Source organism: Vipera berus, assembly GCF_964194415.1.
Source record: "Vipera berus genome assembly, chromosome: 2".
In the NCBI taxonomy this organism is placed as follows: Eukaryota; Metazoa; Chordata; class Lepidosauria; order Squamata; family Viperidae; genus Vipera; species Vipera berus.
In genome coordinates this window covers 192,415,382-192,436,830 of record NC_138203.1, presented here as the reverse complement: position 1 = coordinate 192,436,830, position 21,449 = coordinate 192,415,382, and the positions used below count along the sequence as shown (strand labels likewise).

The following is a 21,449-nucleotide window of genomic DNA, read 5'->3' as shown; positions in this document are numbered from 1 at the left end:
ATTTTGTAAAGAGGGAAATTAGAGATGAAGTTATACAAGCTGCCTATGATTCTAAAGTTGTGATTGCTGATCAAGAAGTTTTGGTTCTAAAAGAAATTCCTCCAAAGATTTTAAGGAGAAGGAAGGATTTTACATTTCTTGTGCAAGAGCTCAAACAACGAGATATAAGGTTCAGATGGGAGATCCCAGTTGGGTTGAGGGTGATGCACGAAGGTAAAAGGTACCGTTTGGTTACTGTGATGCAGGCGCGTGATTTTTACAATAACGTTTTAAAAGCAACCCCATTATTACTTTTGGAAGCTGCAAAGAGATCTGGAGAAGGAGAACATCAAGAGGCTGAAGATGGACAGACAGAGGAGAACGGTGCTGGAGGAGATCAAGCTACAATTTCTTTGGATGATCTTAGAGAGCAGAGGGTGACGCGTGCTGCTTTAAAACGATTAAAAAATAAAAAATAAAAGAACAAGATCAGCAGAAGTCTATGGAACTTTCACAACGTACTTATAGCCAAGCAGTGGGAGGAGCAAGGCCTAAAAAAGATAGTCCTATCAGAGCAGCGCTTTAAGAGCTTTGGGATGATATGCATGACAACTAAATTTTTAACTTGGAACGTTAATGGACTAAATTCACCACAGAAGAGGCAGAAAGTTTTTCAATATTTAAAACAATTCAAGATAGATGTTATATGTTTGTAAGAAACGTATATTAGGGTTGTGGATCAAAAGTATTTACTGAACTCAAGGTTGGGTACGCGATCTGTTGCTTCTGCAATGAATAAGAAAAATGGAATGGTTGTTTATGTTAAAAGTGCTTTAACAGCAGACTTAATTGAAGCAGATAAGCATGGAAGATACGTTATGATAGAGCTGCTGCTAGAAGGCAAAAAGACGCTTTTAGTTGGATTATATGCTCCTAATTAACAACAAGCTGACTTTTTTAGTTTACTTTATACAAAGCTTACCCAGTTGGATTATAAATCTGTTATTTTTATGGGGGATTGGAATGGTGTTTTGGATGTACAGATGGACAAGGCTGGAGCTTTTAAGCGCGTCCCAAGTCATGCTAGATTGCCTAAATCCTTTTTTTGAAATGAAGATTTTATATTAATAGTGTTTGTAGTTATTCTATATGAGCTAGAGAGTGATAGATTTTAGAGTTTACGGTTGTTAGCATGTGGTTGTTTATGATTCTTTTTTTTTTGTTTTTTATACCTTGTACTTAGCTCTGGGAAGTCGGGGGGGGGGGAGGGGGGGAGGGGTAAGGAGGGAGGGATAGGGGAGGGGTAGGGGGGTTTGTTAAAGATAAAATGTATGATAAAACTTTTTAATAAAAAAAGAATATATATTAATATTTTTAATTTTATTTAGTTGTAATTATTTGTCTAAATTATTTAAATTAGTAATTAGTTGTAATTGTTTACTTCTCTAAATTAAACAATAGAATATTAAACAGAAAAAAACTATAATATTAATTACAATTTAGGATGGTAATGCTGCAAGCATAACATTACACTATTTGGCTTTTTCATCCAAAAATGTATGTAACACTTTAAAAAAAGAGAATGCTACAGATTGCAAAGTAATAAGTATATAATAAAGGTTTTGGTCTTGAACTGATTACTTCATTATGTAATTACTTAATAATTTTGTGTGCATCTATGTGTGTGTGTGCACACTATGCTTAAAAGGGAAAAAATAAGCCATACAGATTTAGTAAAAATTACCGTACATAACAAAAAGAGAAAAGAGAAAAGAACAACTGAGTTTTAACTTTCCCCTTTTTGTATATCTGCTGATTTGCAGTATTGCAGGCATTTAAATCCACTTGGAACAGGGGTGTCAAACTCGGAACGTCACATGATGTGCCACGACATATCGTGATTTTTTCCCCATTGCTGGCAATGGGGTGGGCGCACTTTTACCATGACGCATTTGGCCTGCGGGCTGCCAGTTTGACACCTCTGACTTAGAAGTCTCACTGTAAATGATAGATATGCTTGTATGTGCCCTGCTGTGTGTTATGCAAAGCATGGGAATCATTCTTAAACTTGGTTAAGTATATAAGTATATGTTGTTTTTGCCTTTGCTGCATGTTTTCCAAGTTTTAAGCTTCCAATCAGATGTTGTCAGGAGCATCCAGCCAATTATTGAAGTGAGAAAAGAGAATTGTTAGTTTGGCACAATGAAGTTTAGATGACACTGAAGTTACTCTGAATGGCTGGTATGGAAATGCTCATAAGTGGGCCACTAGAGAAGAAGTGTCCAGTGTTGTCTAAATCCACACAATGCCAGTGCTGCAAAAGGGTTAAATACTCAAGACTTCTGTGTAGCCAGTGTTGGTTGCTGCTGAGCTGAGTTTAGCTACTATGAATCCAGGATTACTGTGTTAGTTTACTGAATCATGTTTCAATTATGGTACAGTATATGCTGTGAAAACATGGTCTAAGTCTTTGTTATTCCAACCTGTCAGTTTACAGTCCCCATTATGGCATCAGGAACTAGTACAGACTTGTGGTATTGTTGCTTCCATTGATTTAGCAGCTTTGAGAAAAGATTTATAAACTTATTTGTAGAACATAGGACAGACAATGCTGCATTTATAATATAGGACAGAATGTGTGAGTGGAGAGTAGCACATAGTCAACCAAGTATCCTTTTTGAAAGGATGGAGCCAAAATGTTGGCTCATTATGTTGTCTTTTTAAAAAATATATATATATGAAGGAGACCCTTGCAAAGCACTCATTTCCTGAGTCAGGCACTCATTTCATTTCCCCCCCTCACTTTTGTTAAATAAACTCTGACATAATACAGAAAGCCAAGCCTTCAAATTTATTGCTGTGTCATATTCCTTCTAGAAGTGGGCCAAGTTATGCCCCTATGTTTGGGCCTCTATTCCTGTAAATCTACCCAGCATGGTTAGTCATCACATAAGGGAGGGCATTCAGAAGAAAACAAAGTTATCTGTACAGTAGGTATATTCTCAATATATGATCTGGGAGGGTCTCGTAAGCAGACAATGTCTTCAACATGTCTGATCAGAGTGCCAAAGCTCACAAGATATTCATGTGCTTTCTTGAATATTAACATCTTGTGAGCTTTGGCACTTTGATTCTATGAGATCCCTGTCTTGTGAAAACTGCCCTGCCCCCCAAATTCTGTTTTGTCTTTCTGCCTGAATTTGGCAAAATTTTGGAGAAGAAAGTCAAATTTGGCTATCTTACAAAAGTTGAGGGTGAAGGTTCGTTCTCCAAGCTTGTGGGTTGGTTTCCAAATGTTTCATTAACAGGCTAGGTAACATCTTCAGCAGCGTTTTAAATGTTTTACCTAGCCTGGGTAACGAAATGTTCGGAAACCAACCCACAAGCTCGGAGAACGAAACTTCACCCTCATCCTATACCTGAGCTACAGATATTTGCCACTATTGCATATCTCACAAGTTTTTCAGTATTTTAAAAAAAGTTTTTAATTTCATTTTTAATCTTGCGTCGAAATTTATCCATTGAAATATTTTAGCTATTTTTTTAAAATAAGAAATGTTGATAAGTATAATCTAGTAGAGACATCTAGAGGAACTATGTGGAATTTCAGAGCTCACTTATGTAGCAAATATGGTAGATGAAAAACAAAATAACAATCTTGTAACATCCTGATGATCATTCTTATTGTACAATAGTATAATAGAAAAATAACAAAATTTAAGAAGTAGTTAAATCTGCAACCAGAAGATTCATAATAGAATTTCATTAGTAAATATACTTATCTGTCAGCAATAAAAGACTGAAAACTGGACAGAATATACATGAAATCAATGTTTGAGAAAGGTGAAGAGTGGCATGTCTGGAATTCATGCCAGCTGGGGAATTCTGGGAATTGAAGTCCACACATCTTAACATTGCCAAGTTTGAAAAATACTGATGTAGCAGAATGCAAATGGTAAGTGTTGTTAGTCTCTCAAGATCCTTAAGATATTTTCAGCTCCCAATTTATCTGCCTTTTCTTTCTGGTCAGGAGGCCTACTTCCAAATAAATCCCATTCCATTTTTCCTTAGAAGGTGAATAGGGCCTATATCATAATAACGGGACTTAGAGGCCATTTGTTTATATAAAGATGATCCGATTGACAGTTTGCATTGGAGAGGTCTTTCCTCCTCTTGAAGAATTGTGTACATGTTACATGGGGAAGGGAATGCAGCAAGCACCAATAAAGTGTTGCAATAACATTGCACTGGTGCCTGTGGAGAAAGACAATGTAATCTACTGCTCCTGTAGGAGAACCAAAAGGCTTAGATTGATGCTAGGATAGTAGATAATTAAACACAAGGCAGAAATGTTTCTTATTCATCCATATTCTCTGGGTGCAAAACCTTTGTAGAATAGCACAAAAGTCTTTTTCGTCATCAGGTTCTAATTCCAGGGTGGAATTCTGGGATTATAGTGTTGGCATCACCATGGTCAATTCCAGAATTCCAAATATAAACATAATTCTTCTATGGCAAGATGAGGCTGAAGCCAAAAAGCTTCTTTCATTTTCTTTGTTTAGATAAAATATACTGCTTATTATCTGTCAGAAATGCCAGAGCTTTGACAGCTTACTTTCATCTCCTTGATGTTCATAAGAAGAACGCTTTGAATAGTAAGTAGGATACGGAAGCTAAAAAAAAGTTCATAAAAATGAAATATAGGATTATCATTACTGTATTATTTCCTTTTGAAGATCTTTAAATATTGGGGGGGGGGGCTTCCACTTTATTGAAAAGACCACAGCAAGAGAAAACTGAATATACCTCATTGGATATCTTCAGACTTGAAGTCAAATGATACTGCTATGTTGAACATAGATTAACTATCAAAGATGAGCCCAAGTAGATTGCATTATATGCCTCTCTTAGAGTATTCCACTAACCTTTTCTAATTTATCCCAGTAGCTTTATTTCCTTGACACAGTCAACTATGGTTAAATCAGCCATGATTTACTCAGCTCAGTTATCTTGGTGGATTACTGTGACAGATTAAAGTGTAAACTAAGCACACAGCACAGTTTACTAGGTTAAATATGGCTGGCTAGGCTGAGGTTCAAATATCATGCAAACGTAGCTCCTATCTGGAATTAGGAGTTCAAAGTTGATCTAATTGTAACAATTCTGAAGCCAAAAATCAGTAGACTGATGAGGAATTGGAGAGGTTATATTCTTAGCAGTCACCTGATCATTGATTGACGCCACTTGGGGATGGGGTTTATCTGCACCCTCAAGTTCACCTGAATCAGAGTGCAAATGGGCATAGAACTTTCTTGGGACTGCTGAAAGGATTTTGTTGTAAACAGGAGATAAGTGGTGTCCAGAATGTGGACCTTGCTATCTTCAAGGAAAGAGGACCATTGGTTTGAAAGAGGGGTAAAAGAGGCCATCTATGTTAAAACTGAACAGCCCTATCTCAACAGAGGGAGAGGGATATGACACCACCTATCTCCTGCACTCTGATTCAGGTGAATCTGAGACTACAGATAAACCCCCAAGTGGCCTTAGCAAGTCTCAGAGAACTAATAACTGACCTTCAGAATGCTAACAACCAGATGACTGCTAAGAATATAAATCCCTCCATTCCCTACCATTCAACCAGAACTGAAGAAGCTTCTTGGATGAGAAGTGAAAAGTCTTCAAGGAAAAAACCCAAAGTCCAGTTATCTTTTCAAAAGCATCTTTGGGAGAGGTTCTTTGAAGCCATTTTGAGCAAAGCACTTCTTTGAAGTTGCTTCACAACTTCACGGTGCAGCTTTTCCAAACATGGTGCTCCCTGGATGCTTTGGAACTAATCTCCCAGAATTCCAGACTGTATAGCGATTGGGATGGGAATTCTGGGAGTTTCAGGCCCAGCTGATCTAGAAGGTACCAGATAGGAGTGCTGCACTGGACTGTCTCAAGCAAAGCAAAGGACAGACTGCTGCCAAATTTGGAAGAGGAAAACTGGTTTTCATACTTGTTTCCAATAATGTCTGCCTCTTCATTTGATTTAAGCGTACTTTTTTGATTCTGTGACATCACCATGCAACTTATTTTAGGCTGCAGTTAGAGTCAGGAATGTACATATATTCAATTATATATTTTAAATAAACTTTTTCAATAATATGTGGAAAATGTCTTTTATGGATTTTTGAGATACTGACAACCACTCTTATTTGTTCTGCTGTTAATCAGTGGCTGGATTCAAACATTTAACTAAGCCAAATTATGTTGTTAGATTTTGACTTCTGTCTTGTGGGAAACTTATTAGCCTTGGTGGAGCAGTGGGCTAATGCCTCCTTAAGTAACACCAGCTGCCTGCAATTAGTGCAGGTTCGCATCCCACCAGGCTCAAGGTTGACTCAGCCTTCCATCCTTCCGAGGTAGGTAAAATGAGGACCCAGATTGTTGGGGGCAATTAAGCTGACTTTGTAATAATGCCGCTTGGGGGGGGGCGAAAGCCCTAATAAGCAGGCATATACATAGAATGAAGGCTACTGCTAAGCTTGTAAGCTGCCCTGAGTCTTCGGAGAAGGGCGGGATATAAATGGAATAAAATAAAAAAAATAAAAATAAATCACTTATTCAGTAAATCATTATGTATTAATCCAACCAATATTAGCTGCTGTATTACAAGTTGGAATATAATAGAGTTACCAGATTTGGCTAGTAAAAATCAAGATGATTACTACAAGATATAAACAAAAATGTTCTGTACCATCATCTGGATTTTTGCAGCCCATATCTGGAGATTTTAAAATATACAGTATACTATTATTAATAGTCTTGTTAACTATAGTAGACCCTTTGCACACACAATGCCTAACACCACATTATTTTTCAGATCTGCAGTTTTACCGCTTCCTTCAGCATGTAACTAATTTATCCTCAGCTCAAATCATGCTGGTTTTTGATTTACTGGATTGGGATGGCAAAGGGGAAATCGGCTTTGACGAATTCTATATGTTGGTGTGCATAATAATGGCACATGAGGTAAGTGAGCTAGATTGCTGGAGGTGACTGAAGAAACATTTGGTTTTGCCTATCATCAGGTAATCTAGTTTTCACTTATATAGCAGGATTTTTAGAGGACTTTGGGGGTACTAAGTAAGGGAAGAAAAATATGTTATGTGAGCATTTTCCATTCTGTAAATGGATGGACAATTCTGAGTCCAATTCTTCACACAAGCTGATTTCTCATTTCTGATTTCCCAGTGAAAAAGCTTACTTATCTGTACAGTGTGTTTACCTGCTCCTCCTTGGTTGATGCTTCTATGGGAATCAGTTGACTAGAAGCCACATGTTTTCTCTTGTAATTTAAGTCAGAATCCTTGGCAGATTTTTCCCTGAGAACCCAATGGAAGATGTAAGAATAACTTGTATCTTCTAATTCTGGTTTATAGGATAGAGACTAGTCTGGGATGCCAGTTTAGGAACTGGTATAAACAAACCATGATAAGAGCTTCTACAATTTGGGCATCTGGCTCCTGCTGACAGAAGGCAAGATCAACTGAGACTGATGTGTCAGCATGGCATCTTATTCAAAGTCAAAATTAGCAAAAATTGCAATTTACACAATGTGTGAACTATGCCTGAATTGTATTTAGCTGAACTGGTAGCAATTTTATTTTTAAATGCTAAAGTGGAATAAGGAAGTTTTTTTGCTTCAGATGAAGAGACTACAAGTGGTCACCTACCGCTAGGAAATAACTATAAATATTTTAGATATGCTCTTAACTGTACAAATCATGATTTGTGGAGGTAGAAATAAATGTCAGGCTTGCATTCTTCTCTTGTGACTAGCATCCACTCATACCCTAGCTTAAAAAAGGAAGGATTTTTCATAAATCCAAATCCATTATAGGACAGGTACATGGAGGACTTGTACAGTATGGCTCCAAGTAACTCATGGGCAGTTGCACCATACAGTAAGAATCTCCCTCTTTCTACTCTTTTTATATACCTGGCAGCTGCTACAAGATTATTTTTTTAAACATGGGTTTATTGACCCTCTGAATCAGTACTAAATCCATGTTCAAATGTAGCCTGATTGACAAGTGTGGGGAGAGAATTGCATGAAGCAGCTCCCTCCCATTTCATTGTGCAGCCTTCCAATAGAATTTGTTATATTTAGTTCGGCAAAAGCTAGTTCTGACCTATCAGTATACCTGCCAGTGTAACCATGTGTAAATCTTTTTCCATTCAAAGTTGAAAAGAATGATGGGTATTCTCCCATTAAGGTAAAGGTAAAGGTTCCCCTGCACATGCGTGCTAGTCATTTCCAACTCTAGGGGCCAGTGCTCATCTCCGTTTCAAAGCCGAAGAGCCAGCGTTTGTCCGAGGATGTCTCCGTGGTCATGTGGCCGGCATGACTAGACGCCAAAGGCACACGGAACCCTGTTACCTTCCCACCGTAGTGGTCCCTATTTTTCTACTTGCATTTTTACGTGCTTTCGAACTGCTAGGTTGGCAGAAGCTGGGACGAGTAACAGGCGCTCACTCTGTTACGCGGCACTCGGGATTCGACCCGCCAAACTGCCGATCTTCTGATTGACAAGCTCAGCATCCTAACCCACTGAGCCACTGCGTCCCTGGATTCTCCCATTAGTTAATGACATTTGATAGTGAGGTAATGAATTTTTCTCTATAGATAGTCCTCAGGTTACATGGTAATTGGGACCAGGTTTGCTGTCACTAAGCTATGCAGTTGTAAAGCATTGCCTAGCAACCATGATCCTGGCGGTCCCAATTACCTTTGTAACCCCAAGATGCACAGATTGTTAAGTGGGAAATGATGGAAGAGCCAGGTGAGGAGTGTGATGGTGCTGCAGGAGGGTGGGGGATATTATGTGGGAGGGAGGGCTTGGGAAGGCTGGAACAGGCCACACACAAGTGTAGGAAGACTGGGATGCATGGGGCAGTGGGTGTGAGTGCAGAAAAGCTAGCAGAACTTGCCAGGGCAACTAGCAACTTTCCCTGCCAGCTTCTGCATTGACTTTACATCAGGGAAACCAGCAAGGAAAGCCACAAAGAGCTAGCTCGTCAATGCAGAATGCTGCAACTATTGTGAAGTGTGATCCAGTTCCCATATGCTCAAATCCCAATTATGTGACTGTAGGGGTGCTACAATGGTCAGAATTACCACTTATTCAGTGCCATCACAACTTTGAATGGTTCTGAATCGAGTCGGTAAATGAGGACTAACTGTGCAGAGTGTTACTTAGATTTAAGAATGCGAGAAGCTGAAATGCCTCCCCCCCATATGATTTTTGCTTTGTTGTAGATATGCATTACATGAACACAAACCAACATTCTGTTGAAGTCTTCCTGCCTGAAAGATATTCTATGGTCTACAACCTAACTTCTTCAAAAATTTGGCCTCTTTGTATAATTATCCCTAATCACACCTCTCATTAAATCTTATCACTGAAAGCCCAGGCATCAAGCCATCACAGAAAAGGGTTTCAAATCCTGTTCTCATCCATGAGATTTGCTCTTGTTCACATTCAGATTGCCATTATAGGAGCATCTCAAGTTGTTTTTTTCTGATACCTGTCAATAATGTTTAGTTTTAATGTTTGAAGACACTAGAGCAGCAGCTCTTATTGCTGTTCTTGCCTTTCTGTCTTTGACCAGAACCATCTTGAAAAACAGTTCATGTATCGTCATTCTCACGCTGTTTTTGAGTTGCTGGACATTGATGGGGGCCATACAGTTGCTCCAGCAGAGTTCCAGGCCACACGCTTCCTTTTCAACATCAGAAAGACTGAGCTGAGTCAGATATTCAAGGACTTTGACATCTCAGGTGATGAGGTAATCCAATATGATGAACACGAGACAGGCTCCTCCTTCCCAGCTGTGACATCTCAGTATCTTTTGTTAGCCAGAAGCAACCCCATCTAATATTGTAACTGTGCTGCCCACCAAAAACTTATATCCTCCTTGTATGTTAGTCTCTCTGCTATGTTTAAAGATCATAGTAAACCAGTGTGTGTTTTAGCCAGGACTTGGGGGGGGGGGGAAACAAAGTTAATTTTGTAGCAAGCATGATGTATTTTGGGATAATTTTTGGCTCAAAATTTTACTATTTTTACCTTGTATCTCTCTGAATAGTTCCACACTTCATTTATATACAAATACGGAATGTTCAAATTGGTGCAGTGGAAGGTTTTAGTGATTTTAAGAAGGCATGATTATCCTTTCAACCTGTCGGCCCATGTGTAACATGATGTGTGTTCATGTGAATGCTGTGAAGGATCTTGGTAATGTGGCATCCCTTCTTGTATCAACATGGCAACATCCACTGACACTGAAACTTTCTGACTCTCATATTGCAACCAAGTTTCATTAAAGAATGAAAGCTTTGAACTTGCTTCATGTTTAAGATTCAGTTGCTTACTTGAGAAATTCTGTAAAATTCACAAGAAATTCTATTTGTCTCTTTGTTAAGATTATATGAAACTTCAAGCTTGAAAAAGTTTATTAGCTTACTCGGTTTCAGTGGTACCTTGCTACTCATCACTAATTGGTTCTGGGAGGCACAATGAGTACCAAAACAATGAGTATCAAACAAATTTTTCCCATAACATAGCCGACACCGACAAGTTCTAGCTTTTGCGTTGAGTACCAGGATGAAATTTTCACATCATAATGTGTTCAGTATCGAATTCTATGAGTTTCAAAGCAGTTGAGTACCAAGGTACCACTACTTTATAAGCCTGTCAATATTCCACTAAAATACTATTATGTTTCACTCCATTAGCAATTGAACTACAAGGAGTTTAGAATGTTTACGATCTTCTGCATTGATAGACAACAGAGGAAAGCAAAAGATAAACTGAAGAGAGAGATGGCGAGAGCTGCAAGTGAAGCTGAAGCAGAGGAGGAATATACTGATTATACCAGATTTAAACAGAACAAGAAGTTCTAACAGCATATAGAATTAATCTATGACTGCTCTCCAAGATTCAGCCAATTGAACCAAAAGGATGATAAGAAAACCTTGCAAAATGTTCAAAACAATCACAAGATATACGTGAGCAATAATCAGATGGGGTGCTGTGTTATGGAAATATTCTGTGTTCTTTAAAGAATAAAGCACCTTTTAAAGTATAACCTATTTTTCAAAAAGTAAAAAAAAGAAGGCTGAGAATCAAGAAACAACTGATCACTTATTGGGATGAATTGTGTGCTTATTAGAAAAATGGAAGAATTGCATGGACAATATTTAAAAAGGCCAGGATAAGATGGGACACCTTGATCTAGAATGGATGAATGAATGTCTGGAAAGTCCAGAGCTCTAGGCTAGTTTGAGAAATCAAAACACCTTTTTTGGGTTTTTTTTAACATGGCCGATCATCCCAACCAGCCCGGAGTTGCTTCAGGCCAAAACTAACTCCTTTTAATGCCCTTACCCACCCACCCCCACAACGGATTCATTGTCTGATCTTCCACGTCAACAACTATACATTTGCAGGACTCAACACTTTCCTTTGACTTCGTTTAGATTGACTGCATGTCTAAAAAGAACGTATTGTGGCCTACTACAAATATCCAAGGAATATTGATTGATTCTAGGCACCACACTGAAGGAAAGTGCTCAGATGTTTTGTTGTTGTTAGCTGTGAAGTCGTGTCTGACTCATCGCGACCCCATGGACAACGTTCCTCCAGGCCTTCCTGTCCTCTACCATCTTCTGGAGTCCATTTAAGCTCACGCCTACTGCTTCAGTGACTCCATCCAGCCACCTCATTCTCTGTCGTCCCCTTCTTCTCTTGCCTTCAATCTTTCCCAGCATTAGGCTCTTCTCCAGTGAGTCCTTCCTTCTCATAAGGTGGCCAGAGATACTTATATAGAAATAAACTAGTATGTCCAAGAGTCATGTGAAAACTACAAACTTTTCAAACATGATTAGTTTTCAAATGTTTTTTTTTAATTGCAAAAGGACTTTCCCATTTCTTTAGGATAGAGTACTGAACCACATTTCATTTAGGGGAAGAATGTCATGGTCAGTCTGAATTTCCATCATAGTATCAAAACTTTGTCCTCGATTTTTGCACTGAGGTATCTAATATATTTCTAAAATATTAGAAGTTCACATACATTTTGATTTGTATGCATGCTGGCAGCTGCTGTGGCTTCTTGGCACATTTTTATGTGAAGTAGTACAGTTGGAATTTTTTTTCTTCCAAACGTGAGGAGATACCTGAAAAAAACCCACTATCAATTTTTGAACTCTGTACTACTTTTCACAGGTGTGACTTTTAAGAAGTAATTCACAAACATCGTGGTAAATAAAAACCCCAAAAATATGGGCTATAGGTCAGTGATGGCGAACCTTTTATAGACTGAGTGCCCAAACTGAAACCCAAAACCCACTTATGTATTGTCGGGTGCTGGGTGGGCGTGGCCCATTGGCTGGGTGTGACGCATTGGGTGGGCGTGGCTGCAGTGGTAATGGCAGACTGGGTGGGACTAAAAAGTTCAATCAATTCCAAATTTGCGAGATCTTTGTTTTCCCGTGAGAAGTTGAAATTGATTGAACTTTTTTTTTTCCACACGGTGGCAGAGGCTAAAGCGAAAAGGTTTTATAAAACCCAGCTGAAGGCCTAGGACTAAGGCAACGGTGTGCGTGCCCACAGAGAGGGCTCTGCGTGCCACCTGTGGCACATGTGCCATAGGTTCGCCACCACGGCTATAGGTTTTATCATCCAGAGAAAAAAAAGGAAAGTTTTGGAAGATGGTAATTGAAAAAGAACAGTACGCAAGCAAAATAGAAATCTTAAGGTAGATGCAAATGTGTTAAATATTCATTCATGGACATAATCACGGCACTTCTATATTCAAATTAGTAATGAAGGATTTGCTGACTAAAAATGATCCATGGTTGTGGGATGTTTCTGACGAAAATCTTCCCACTCATATACTTTGTACTCTCAAGTAGAAGCTAAAAATGACATAAGGGAGTAATGATACTATGTAACCAATATTTTGAATGCTCTAAACCAGACATGTCAAACACAAGGCCCGGGGGCCGGATCCGGCCCGCGAAGTGGTTTCATGCGGCCCGCGAAGCCATCCTGGAAACAGTGAGGGAACGGCCCCCACTGCCTTGGCCCTGGCCCAGAGACCCTCCTTCTGCCAGAGACCCTCAGATCTGTCCCACTCCTGCCCAGGCCCCCATAGGCACCCTTGATGTGAACGATGTAGAGCTGGCCATGCCCACCCAGTAGGCCATACACATAGCCACGCCCACCCAGTCGGCCACACCCACCCGGCCCCTTGAGGGCAACTGCAATGCTGATGCGGCCCTCCATGAAATTAAGTTTGACACCCCTGCTCTAAACAGATTCAGAATTTTCAGTTAGGCATAGCAGCGCAGACTCCAGCAAGGCAGGACAGAAATGACCACTAAATAATTTATCTCTAAGAGAGAAAGAACAAAGAACTTCTATTTTAAAACAAGACATATCCTGTATTATCTTTATTCTTTAACCCTCCCCAAATAACTAAAAGGCATTTTATTTTTATTTTTAACACAGAATTCTATAATATACATTTCTACCTTTTTGAAATCAAAAAGTTTCATTTATACTTTCACTGTTCAAACAGAACTATTTGTGCTCAGCGATCTCTTGCTTTTCAGAGAAAGCAAGAATTTATTCTTGGGCTAATAAAAAATGCCTCTTAAAAAGGTTCATACAATCCATGCGTAAAGTTATTTTTTTTAATTTTATAAAAGTTACAGGAAGAAAAGGTGTCACATCACTGTAATTCCTCTGACTTTCTTTTTAGCCACTGAAATTGTGTACTGGTACTGAATTACTAACCATTTGTAGAACATAAATGCTTTTTAGATACATGGCACACAACAAACAGTGTACAAAAAAGGATTTACCAGAAAAGAGAAGATATTTTATTCAAGAAATACAAATTGATGGTACCAGCCATCTTTGGAAGCCACTACCATGAGGCAAATAGGACATTAAAATTGAGTCCTTTGCTTAGCACATCAGAAAAGAGTTTCATTATAAACTGCCAGCTGCCTAATGCAAAACAGCTCGAAAGGCTGTCTCCAGTTTCTTGACATTCCCAGGATATGGAGAAGAGAGGCACAACGAAGGCCCTTGACAGAAGGCAATTTCATTATTTCAGTTAAAGCCCCCAAAATGGTTTGTATATATGTGAGTTCAAATAAAAAAAAACACCCAAAAAACAAATTTAAGTTGACTTCCATCTTTGGCTTGATTTAACTACCAGGAAACAAAAAGTGATCAAAAAGATGCCTTTTTACTATTCTCCATAAAAACAATATTGGGATCTTGCGTTTGACAACATAGTTCTGGTTTGCAAACCATCTGCACTATTTCCAGAAATATTTAACCCGTGACCTTAATCAGAAGGCATAAACATAATTTTTCATGGATTGCTAATGCATGAAACCTATCACTGTTGTTCAAACTTAATTATGGAGCTAGCTCTAGGCCAGGGGTCAGCAACCTGAAACAGTGAAAGAGCCACTCGGAACCGGTTCCCTCACAAAAGGAAAAACTGGGTGCCGCAAAAAATGTGTGCGCATGTGCGTACATGCGCGCATGTGCAGTACAGGGTTTGACTGAAGAGTGGAGCCAAGGCGAGATATGCACCTACCCTGCATATTTGAATTGATTGGTTGAACTTTTTTAGTCCCGCTTTTTTTTTTTTTGGACTGCACATGGCAGAGGACTGGGAGCCGCAGGAGACGGCTGAAAGAGCCGCATGCGGCTCCGGAGCCACGGGTTGCAGACCTGTGATCTAAGGAAACCCTTCTCCCACTTTTATACTTTTTTATTTCTATACATTTACTGTTATGCCTTCAAATATTCCACTCTCAAAAGGAGATGGAAACAAAAGAGCTGAAGAAAGAATAATTCATGACATTATTTCAAAAATCAGCCAACTAAACTTGGGAACGTGGATGCCAACCAATAGAAATTGCTAGCATTAGTTTAATACTCTGTTGCTTTGAGTAAATTGTTGAAAATTAGTTCATTTCCGTATTTCCCATACACAGCATTTCTTTCTATTTACATTTTGTTTGATAGAAATGGATTTTTAAAAGCACACTTGGGAGACATTTGCAAGTGAAGTACATTGCTAGATTGATGAAGAAACTGCGCTTCAAGGAAAGCTCCATATAATCATAAGCAAACACTAGCTATGAATGCAGAAGAATGCATGATCATGTAAAAATGAAATAAACATGACTTTTTGTGTTAGAACACCAAAGAATTTCAAGTGAGCAAGAAAAATCTCAGCACTAGTATGCCAGTGCTTTCATTGTATCTACGTGTTCACATCTGTTACACTAATCTATCTTTGGGTTTGGATGTTTAAGGAATGAAAGCACTTACATAAGATCTTTTCTGCACCTTGTCAGTTGTTTATATCATGTTATCAAACAAACAATCTCCCAACTAAATATATTGCTTTTACCATCTAAGTATAAATCCTAATGATTTATGTGGAATGAATGGTGAAACCATACTATTAATAAAACTGAAGGATTTATCCATCAATTTACTTTTAAAACACAGTATATTACTCTATTTTTCTTATCGAATTATTTCTTGAACATCTCTTTACAGATGAGAGAATTATAATCATTTTTATATGACTACTTCCTTAATCTTCTTGACAACCTTTTTCTGCAGCATAAATGAAGCACAGTGAACACTGTCTGTCTTATATTAACTTGTTGCTATGTTTTTGTACACAATGCAGTACAAGCCCTTTTGTCTTTCAAACTATTCCAGGAAAAACAAATTGTAGACTATCCATTAATTCTGAAGCATGTAGTACTGACACCTTTGCCAGACAAGGGGACAAATATACTTATTATTGGATATATTTGTAGCCCTACTTCAACAGCAAAAAATGTTAATTAGATGTGGGAATTTGATGTGGCTATTAGGAAAATGGTTGTTTGCTTTTGATAACTCGGCCAAATATTATAGTACACACCGAGCTGGCAGTCAATCAGAATCTGGACTACACATACAGTTTAATACAGTGCTTGCTTGAACTTCTGTTAAAGCAACAAATGAAATTGTTCTGTCTTGCAGGTTAACAAGTTTAAAAACCTATAGTAAGCTTATTATTTACTAAAAGTCAGATGAGGGTGGTAATGACATATTATAAACTATAATATTTAAAGTAACTTCTCTGGAGCAGAAAAAGAAAGAAATGATACACTCATTCCTTTGTTCTGAGAAACAATTTCTATTCAAAGTAAAAATTATTCATGATACTTATGAATTAAACCAGATATTAAATATCCCTTATTTGTGAATAGAAGCTCTTATATCAGTGCAAAAGAAGTTAACTAAATTATCATGCACTTGCCCCAAATTGACCTTTTGTTGGCGTTAACCAAATTCTAACTCTATGGATAATTGAGCCTTGGTGGAGCAGTGGGCTAATGCCTCCTTAAGTAACACCAGCTGCCTGCAATTAGTGCAGGTTCGCATCCCACCAGGCTCAAGGTTGACTCAGCCTTCCATCCTTCCGAGGTAGGTAAAATGAGGACCCAGATTGTTGGGGGCAATAAGCTGACTTTGTAATAATGCCGCTTGGGGTGTGTGTGAAAGCCCTAACAAGCAGGCATATACATAGAATGAAGGCTACTGCTAAACTTGTAAGCCGCCCTGAGTCTTCGGAGAAGGGCGGGATATAAATGTAATAAAAAAAAATTCATTTCTTCCTCCAAAATATTCTATTCTAATTGTAAGAGCAGTATCCTTCATTTTTTCAGGGAGCGTCTTGCAATGTGTCTTCCACACTGATTTATAAACATGTTAGAGAACAATGAAAAAGAGCATTACAAAATTTTCCCAGTGTGCATTCTGTTCATGAAAGCCCACGAGGGGCTGTGAGAAATACAGAAACTATTCTAATGTATTCTGGTGGTGGTGACTTCAGAGCAGTATGGTTACTGATGAACACTTTATAGCCGGCTATATTCTAAATGCTATTGGTTTTTTACAAAATTATTACAGTAATTCTAAAAAGCCTATAATCACGTTGGCTAGCATTCTTGGTAGCTGTTGAGGACCCACAATTGAATCCTGACGCATCAGCACTGAAAAGCATCAACTTCCTTCTCTGAACAACAGGTCAACTCTCTAGTCTCAATAAAGAGAAAAAGGAAAGGAAGCAGTGGCTGTTCCTTGCTCTTTTGATTTACTTATTAATTGTCAATGCTCATACTGGATAGATTTGCTGGTCATATTTTTCCTACAGAGTTGGAGTGATTGCCAATGAGAGGAAGGAGCTGGTGCTCACTTCATTTGTGCCGATTCCACCATCCCTATCTCCATATTTGAGGCAGCAGTACTGTAAATATAATTCACTGGGGGACAATCAAACTTACCTAATTCGATGAACTGGGTGAATACATAAAAAAGGGAAATAGTTACAAAAATCATCAGGCTATACATGCTTTTACTTTTTCATTAATAGCTGCAATTTTTCTCCCTTTTCTAAATAGTCCTCGGGGGGGGGGAGTGCTAAATAATAAATTTTGTCATAGTTTTCCTGATGTGTAATCCCGTAACTTGCACAATATGTAGTGCATATACCTTATCCAGGCACTGCCCAAATAAATGAAAATTCTAACATTGTAGATATTTAAATTTCACTTAAAGCACATCCAGACCTTACTTCATTTAGTCACAATATTAAAAAGTATCCCTAGTGATATGCAGAATTTTGAATTCATCAGTTTCAGGAAATGGGAAACTTAATCAACAATTTGAAAACTGCCACTATTTCTAAGAAAACATTTTAACTACTAACTGACCCTAATCTACACAGAAATATCAGACAGTAATAGACAATGGCCAGAAGACTTCTATGGTTCTGATGCATGATACATTCCTGTAAATATAAAAACTTATTTCCAAATGGAAAAAAATGGGATAGTTTTTTTTAAAAAAAAAATCAATTTAATCAAAACTAGAAGCTTTGTAACTGTAAGGTTCATGTGCATAAAAAATCAGATTTGGTATTTAGCCAGCAAAAGTGGTGTCAGAGATGATGACATTACTACCAAGCACAGGACCGTGTCAGAATCAAGAAGCACGTCATGCCCCATCTTAAAATAACATATTTGATGAGTATGCTAACTGTTCTGATACACCTGGCCAGTGCCATTCTCCAAATTTATTTTATTATTCTAGAGAGAATCATTACTAATTTTGCTCAAAGCACTCCTAAAAGGATATATACTGTACCTACGCCTCTAAAGAATGTCTGACCTTCAGATTCTAAAGGGAAAATCCTGTATGATACTGCTAAGATTCACACTGAGCTCTAGATAAATGACATCATTTAAAATCTATCGACTATAGAAAGTTATAATCTATTTGCCACAGGCACTGTTTGTACACTGTTAAAATGCATAAGTAAGAACAGGTGTCATGGAAGATAAGAACATTTGAAAGATGCTCTCTTATTTAAAAGTTTATGGGGTATATATGCTGCTTTTACAAACTAAATGAATCCGGTCTTAATGCAAGCTTCCATCTCTAGAACTTATTTATGGATTCAGGGAAAATAACATAAATATACATGCAATGCAGAATCCCCCAAAATGTACTTATGGGTCTAATGGAATATTTGAAAGATCTAGTGTTATACAGTCTATAATATTTTCACCTGCTAGTGAGGCTTTTTTTTTCTCCCAATCCTTTCTTATCACATTCTCTCATTCTGTGTACAATGGCAGTGTGTGTGTGTGTACATACATATGTATATTTAATTTGAGTAGGAATAAAAACCTCACTCCTTGATTATAGCAAGAAAATACAAATATCAGTGGGTAAAAATGCTATCAAGTAAGCCGAACTCTTATTAGAAAAATGTATGAAACCAGCTTGTGCTTTCCCCCCCCCTAATTAGTTCATTGCTATTTTTGAGGGTAAAGAAGGTTCAAAACTATTGTTTTAAACATCAGAGGTGAACATATTAAATAAAAGATGTCATCTGTGCCTTTATTATTTTCAAGCTGGTGTACTTTGAATGTTTGATTTTTCACCAATCACAATAGTGCACATTTAGTAGGCCCTTTTATTGGTGACAGGGATTTGTACGGCAAGTTTCCTTATAGTGGACAGCTTACAGTAGACAAGAAATTTATGTATTTAATAAGTTATTGCCTAATTTTTCAGAAGGCAGTATTTATACACCCTGAAGTCAGCCCTAGCAAATTGCTATTTGTTGCTAAATCGGAATGTACCAAAACGTCTAGTAAAACCTGAATTTGAGAACATACCACTATTGGAGTGTACCTCTAGTTCTTTGCTACTCATTATTAAGCAGGAGTCTTACTGAGCCAGTAAATAAAACCCTAATAGAAACAACCTCTACAAATATCACAGCATGCTAGATTAACCAGGGGAGCTACAATGATCAGCTGAACTATAAGTGACACTGATTTCATGAAACAGTTCAATTTGGTTTAATCCTTTAAAAAGTGCTTTTCACCTTCATGGATCAAGACATCACTTACAGTTCAAAAGCTCAGTTTCAGCTTTATCTACCTTGAATTTCAGGCTCACTCTGTCACAAACATTTTTCCACTTACTTTGCTAAGAGTGGTGTCAAGAAATACTAAATTGAACAAAACGTCCAAGTATAGTTTAGAAACAGGGACCGTGTGTTTATACATAGATTTGTGTGTGCGTATATTTGCCTATGTGTGGTTTTTTTAACCTAAATTCCATCACAGATGGAGAGTTTGCTGGTCATTGCTTGGAACCAAACCATTTGCAGGAGAGGATGGAAAGTGAAAAAGTTCCCACATGATAAAAAGAGCAAGGAAAGGGAAGAAGAGGCATATAGGCAAAAATCAATTCTCCACCAAGACAGGATTTGTTAAGGGCTGGCTCACAATTACTTGCACCACATAATCCCTTGGTATTTTCAGTTCCTCCAGTTTCATTTTGTCTGCGAGTGGCCGGCCTGAAAAAAACCATCGCTGACTTCTAGGTTCTACCCCTTCTACTGTGTGTAGTCGTCTCTTCATGTGATACACAGTGTCCATACTGCGGACCACAAGTTTGAGGTCTTTGCCTGTTGAGAGGCGTAAACGAAGCTGGCATTCATGACCGGAGTTAGGTGGCGGATCCGGAAAATCCAGAGTCTCTAGATCACCCTTCTCTTCTATCATGTTGATGGGTGGAGCAAGGCAGTAGACAGGAAGCTGGTATCTGTTTCCCAGTTCATCATAGCACTCTGTAAGAGCACCTTGAGAAGAAAGGGGGGAAAACTGAGTAAATAACACATTTTTTAAATTAAACCAATGTTGCATTTCTTGAATTGCTTGAAATTTTTTTAGGCACAATGTACAGCAGGCAACTTTTATCCTCCCATTCTCTTCAGAATTATATTTTTTTGGCATTACAGTGTATGTATATGTTATATGAAGCGAACAAGTACAAACACATTCACCTTTGTACACTAGTGCTATTAGAGCATATAGTATGTTAATTTCAAGCCTTGCTCACATGCACAGGTTATTTCAATTTGCTTTTAGCTTCATAAGAGTATTTATCATATTCAGAAAATATGAATAGGCACAATATTACCAATTACAGAAAATGTATGTATTTTAAGTGGCGGCCTGTCACTGAAAGCTTGAGTGTATCAGCCTTTGATTTATATATAAACAACAAAAAAAGGTCACATTTCACAATGTTGCAGGATACTGGACAGCCATTTGTCTGAAATGGTATAGGGTTTCCTGCCTGAGCAGGGGGTTGGACTAGATGACCTCCAAGGTCCCTTCCAACTTTTATTATTATTATTACTATTACTATTACTATTATTATTTAATTTAATTTAATTTATTATCATTTCTATACCGCCGTTCTCCCGAAGGACTCAGGGCGGTGTACAGGGCAAGAATAAAACACAGAAATTTACAAAAATTAAAAGATAATTAAATGCATGCCCGATTAAAATACAATTGATACATAGTAAAAACCCCAAGAAGAATGATAAAAAACCCCACCAATCCCCCCTCAGGCCAGGCCGGCTTGCTCGAACAAGTATGTTTTCAGATCGCGGCGAAAGGAGCGCAGATCGGGCGCCGTCCGGAGCTCAACCGGTAACTGGTTCCATAGCTCCGGGGCGCCCACAGAGAAGGATCTCCCCCTGGGGGCCACCAGACGGCATTCTCTGACCGGTGGCACCCTGAGGAGGCCCTCTCTGTGGGAACGCACAGGGCGCAGGGAGCTTGATGCCGGCAGCAGATGTTCCCTGAGGTACTCCGGCCCCATGCCATGAAGGGCTTTGAACACCATTACTAGCACCTTGAATCTCACCCGGAAGACAACTGGCAACCAATGCAGCTCACGGAGCAGAGGTGTCACGTGGGAGTATCGGGAAACTCCCAACACAACTCTCGC

General features: G+C 38.4%; 2 protein-coding genes across 3 annotated transcripts in view; one reads left to right on the top strand and one right to left on the bottom strand.

Moving 5' to 3' along the window:
- Positions 1 to 4,498: 4,498 nt before the first annotated feature.
- On the top strand, positions 4,499 to 11,211 carry EFCAB9 (EF-hand calcium binding domain 9; the record flags this gene model as incomplete). 2 transcript variants are annotated; one of them, XM_081316981.1, is made up of 4 exons in its annotated part: positions 4,499 to 4,634; positions 6,845 to 6,993; positions 9,637 to 9,813; positions 10,763 to 11,211. In XM_081316981.1, the coding sequence occupies 4 exons, from the start codon at positions 4,499 to 4,501 to the stop codon at positions 10,928 to 10,930; spliced, it is 630 nt and encodes a 209-aa protein (XP_081173107.1). In that variant the 3' UTR covers positions 10,931 to 11,211. The 2 variants fall into 2 exon arrangements, with proteins under 2 accessions (XP_081173107.1, XP_081173106.1); XM_081316980.1 differs by lacking the exon at positions 4,499 to 4,634 and having other exon boundaries at positions 6,189 to 6,993.
- Positions 11,212 to 16,740: 5,529 nt separating this feature from the next.
- The window catches only part of UBTD2 (ubiquitin domain containing 2), a 73,812-nt gene continuing 69,103 nt past the window's right edge, over positions 16,741 to 21,449 (bottom strand). The window contains exon 3 of the mRNA XM_081315613.1: positions 16,741 to 20,286. Coding sequence (XP_081171739.1) covers positions 19,889 to 20,286 — 398 coding nt within the window. The 3' untranslated portion in view covers positions 16,741 to 19,888. The remainder of the gene's footprint in view (positions 20,287 to 21,449) is intronic.